The following is a 4,159-nucleotide window of genomic DNA, read 5'->3' on the forward strand; positions in this document are numbered from 1 at the left end:
TTCCCCCGTTTATATTTCTCTATTTCTTTCCCTCTTTCTCTTTCTCTCTCTTTCTTTCCCTCGCTCTTCTCTCCTTATATTTCTCTTTCTCTCTCTTTCTTTCCCTCTCTCTATTTCTATACATCTCCCTCTTCCTTCCCTTCCAGCTGTCAACCAATCACCATCACTCTCAGCTCCGCAAACAATTTCTTAACCACAAAAAACGGGAAGTCATTCAGTAAACTAATCACTCACATGTAATTATCTCCCTTTAAAACCTTACCGCTCTTGTGCGCAGTCGTGACAGGAAATCATTCTTTTTAGCTTGCGCCATCCAAAATGGTGAGTACCGTGGTGTTTTCTCTCTTCCTAAATCCACATTAATCTTAATTACTGCTACCATCATATAGTTTAAATTCCATATTATCGCATGCAATTATCCCCAAACTTTATTTACATGTTTATACTTACCGATCTATGCTGATAATTAACAAATAACATATATTATACTTTCCAATCGTGTTCCCATTTCGGTGATCAATGGTGCGCATATACTACACACTTCTATTTATAATTACATCGTTATCGTCCTTATTTTATATTTGATTTATTTTAGGTAACAGTAATCAATCATGTTGTAATATATACTGATTGATTTATGCTCTCAAAGTTATATTTATAATCGAATTTAATGAAAAACGTCAGCGCGTGGATCTGACGAAGACCGAAATTATAAAATGGCGTCTCTTGCCACAAATCTCAATTAAAACCTGCTTATGGAACAAATAACGCGAATTCATCGCTTATATTGATCCAAGTAAAGGGATCTTGAAATATATTTTTAATTGATCTTTTTAATTTGTATATCGAACGATTCCTTTTTTTTTTTTCCTTATTTTTCTAGTTGATGATTTGCAAATGTTTGATTTTATTACAACACGTGTTATCCACTCTTAATTATCGATTGTCTGCGTACGATCGAATTTTTGTTCCTCAAATTGTCCTTTTAAACATACAGGCGCAGTCCTGGTTGTGTGGTAAGTTTGATTTCCAACCACGTGGTCTTGGGTTCAGTCCTGCTGTGTGGTACCGCTACCTTGAGCATCTTCCACGGAAACGGTGGGGCGGAGGTAAAGAATACGTACACCACCCGATTTCGGCGTAACAAAGACCCTAAACGCCTGGTGTACATATTCTTTACTTTCGCCACGGTGTGGATGTTAGTGTTTACTCTCCCCATCCAACTTGATAACGGTGTTGGTTTGTTTACGATCCCTTTCATAGCGGTTCGGCAGGAAGTGACCGATAAAATAAGTGCCGAGATTATATATATAAAAAAAAAGCACTCGTGTTAATTCGGTCAAGCGCTGCCCCCAGCTTGGTCACCGTATTGGTATTAAATTCGCAAAAAAAAATCTGAAAATATCCGGAATATGTAATAGTTATGGGCAGATTAACGCCTTTCTCTCTATATATATCTTTGTGTGTGTGTTTGCATGTACGTCATCGATTTTTCGGAATCATCCGGAACTTGTAATCCGCACAAATGTGGAAATGTCCGAGAGTTGTGAAAAAGAAAGAAAGTTCACTAGGCCAACGTAAATTGGGTTGGCGTTGCAACACTACACCCTATGTTTGTAAATAAAAGCTTGTTAATGCTGTTAATTTAGATCAAGGTTGATTTGTGTGTTGTGTGACTTCAGCCCAGGTTTTTTTTTACAAGATCAAAAATATTCCAGCTGTCCTAATCCTGTATTCAGACTACGAGTATTGGGCTGCAGTGACCATAGAAGCTCACTATGCTGATGATTGTAAAAGTTATTTAAATTTCGAATGGTCTTTGTGGTGAGTAGCTGGCCGTTTTAGTAGTAATCACACGGTAAAGTGATTGATTTTAGAAAGGGCCGCCAACATGGTGTGGCAACTCGTCTGATGGAAAATAAAACGTCAAGTGGATCACATTTCTATGAAGCTCTATTTGGTCACTTGACTTATTGTATTCCCATCGTAATTATCTAAGGAACATATTTGGATTTACCTTGTCCTAGATAAGTTTATAAAATATAGCCAAGAGAGAATACTTTGTTGGTCTGTATGAAACTTATGGTTGGCTCACAGGGTACAGAACCAGAAATGGAGCTTTTCTGCAATAGATAGTGTATTCATTAGTTCTAATGTTGAGTGCTGGTGGATTACAGATTTCTGTTAACACAGCAGCAGATGAAGAGTAGAGTATATAGTAAATGTGGGGAATATCTGAAAGTAGAGGCGATGTATTAATTATTGCCCTGGCTTTCTACTTTATACACGAGTAATTATTTCATCAAAGAGAATGTGTCAAAGTCTAGTTACATTCATGTAATAATGGGTGAAGTCCATTCCAACGTGGTCACTGTTCTTAGTCATTGGGTGTGAAGACTTGTGCTGGAAATCATTCTGGTTTGAAAAGTGGAAGGAGATGGTGGGATAAGGCAGCCCTGTATACACTATTAGTGTTGTAGGGAGAAAAAAAGTGGAGCCATGGGGGCATTTCAAGACTAAACATAAAACCAACCATGGTGGCAGCAAGGAATGGTATTTGATCAATGAACTGGATTGATTGATCTTGTGGTTGAGGGTTGATGGCAGACTCAGTTACTCCTCCTCTCCATGCACTGGTTTCATATTGCAGTGTCCTACATCCAGTCCATGATCTCACTCAATCTTTGTCTAACATGGCCAAGATACAGCACTTTTCCCAAGTGCAGTTAAGAAGCTTGCTTTCCAACCGCATGGACTTGGGTTCAGTCTCACTGCATGGTGTCTTGCAAAAGTGTCTTCCTCGGACTGACCAAAGCCATATGAGTGGATTTGGTTGATGGAAACTGATAGAAGCCTGTGTGTATGTCTGTCCCTCCACCACTGTGTGTTTGTATTCCCCATAACTAAGTTTGGCAAAAAAAAAAAACAAGGAATAATTACCAGGTTTACAAGATAAAGCATTGGGGTTGCTGTCTCAATTGAAGCTGTTGTATTAGTTTGTATCTGCTACAGCTTGGGAAAATTTATGTTAATTATTTAAACTTGCATTTCTGTGCTTTTTTTCTTTTTTTTTCTTTGCCCTTTATTAATGCAAATCTCGTTTTATTTTCCAGGGTTACAGAGGTCGAAGAAAGCATATTAAGCGTTTAGCCGCGCCTAAGCATTGGATGCTGGCAAAGCTCGGTGGTGTTTTTGTAAGTTTTGTCATTTTGTTTATTTTCGAAAAATAAGAAATCCACTTTGCAACCACCGGGTATTATTATAAGTTCAATGTGTGACGGCTTTGGCAAGTGTTGGTCAGACAAGCAGTTTCATTTGGAAAGATGTCTTGACTATGGGGAAAACATCACTTTGCTTGAAAATGGGTGAGAAGTAGTCTGACCCATAGATGTTGAACTGGTGGTGATGTATGTTTATTTAGATGCAGATCTTTGTACAAGTTGAGAGATGGGTGTGTTTATAGTCTCACGGATGCATTAACACTAACTTTTTTTTTTTGTCAGTGTTTTTGCTTCCACCTAGAATTCAAAGGAAATTACTACCATTCCCTTCACACTTTGCTTTTCGGACCTGGGCATCAATGTTTTAGAACTGATCTGTTTTCCATTGCATTTCAAACAGATTCAGTACTGAGTTCCCAAAGCAGAAATATCGTTATAGCAAATATTCTGCTCAGTACAACAGATTTGCTTCTCGGTTGCTTGACTGTAACAACTTCAGCATGTCCCTTAGTGGCTGAAGATATCTGCATCTCTGATGAGCAGCAGAAGTGGGGATGCATCATAGCCAATTGTTAAGAGGGATTCTTTTGGGGGTTTGAACAAGTGTAAGAAAAAACAGTTTTGGTGAATTAGTTGAAATTGTGCTTGCAAAGTTTACTGCTCCATGTATCTGAATGACCGCTAATGAATTAACTTTTTATTTTTTTTCAATCAAAGCCAGGCATTTTAAGGTTTGCAAATTAGTATAAATGAGCGAGTTAGCCCTTTAGCATTTAAATTGGCCATATTCGACCAAACCATTCCATTTACTTGATGTTCAAACTGGCCAGATCCAGCCTATCTCACCTGTCCTAAAGTGTTGTTCTAAAAACAGTCACATCATTGAAATCTCAATCATCATCATCGTTTAACGTCCGCTTTCCATGCTAGCATGGGTT

At 38.1% G+C, this 4,159-nt stretch overlaps 1 protein-coding gene across 1 annotated transcript in view; it reads left to right on the forward strand.

Annotated features, from left to right (window-relative positions):
• Positions 1 to 238: 238 nt before the first annotated feature.
• LOC106879390 (40S ribosomal protein S4) overlaps positions 239 to 4,159 on the forward strand; it is a 14,761-nt gene continuing 10,840 nt past the window's right edge. Inside the window, exons 1-2 of the mRNA XM_014928920.2 lie at positions 239 to 321; positions 3,114 to 3,194. Coding sequence (XP_014784406.1) covers positions 319 to 321; positions 3,114 to 3,194 — 84 coding nt within the window. The 5' untranslated portion in view covers positions 239 to 318. The remainder of the gene's footprint in view (positions 322 to 3,113; positions 3,195 to 4,159) is intronic.

The sequence above is a fragment of the Octopus bimaculoides genome, chromosome 27 (genome assembly GCF_001194135.2).
Source record: "Octopus bimaculoides isolate UCB-OBI-ISO-001 chromosome 27, ASM119413v2, whole genome shotgun sequence".
Classification (NCBI taxonomy): domain Eukaryota; kingdom Metazoa; phylum Mollusca; class Cephalopoda; order Octopoda; family Octopodidae; genus Octopus; species Octopus bimaculoides.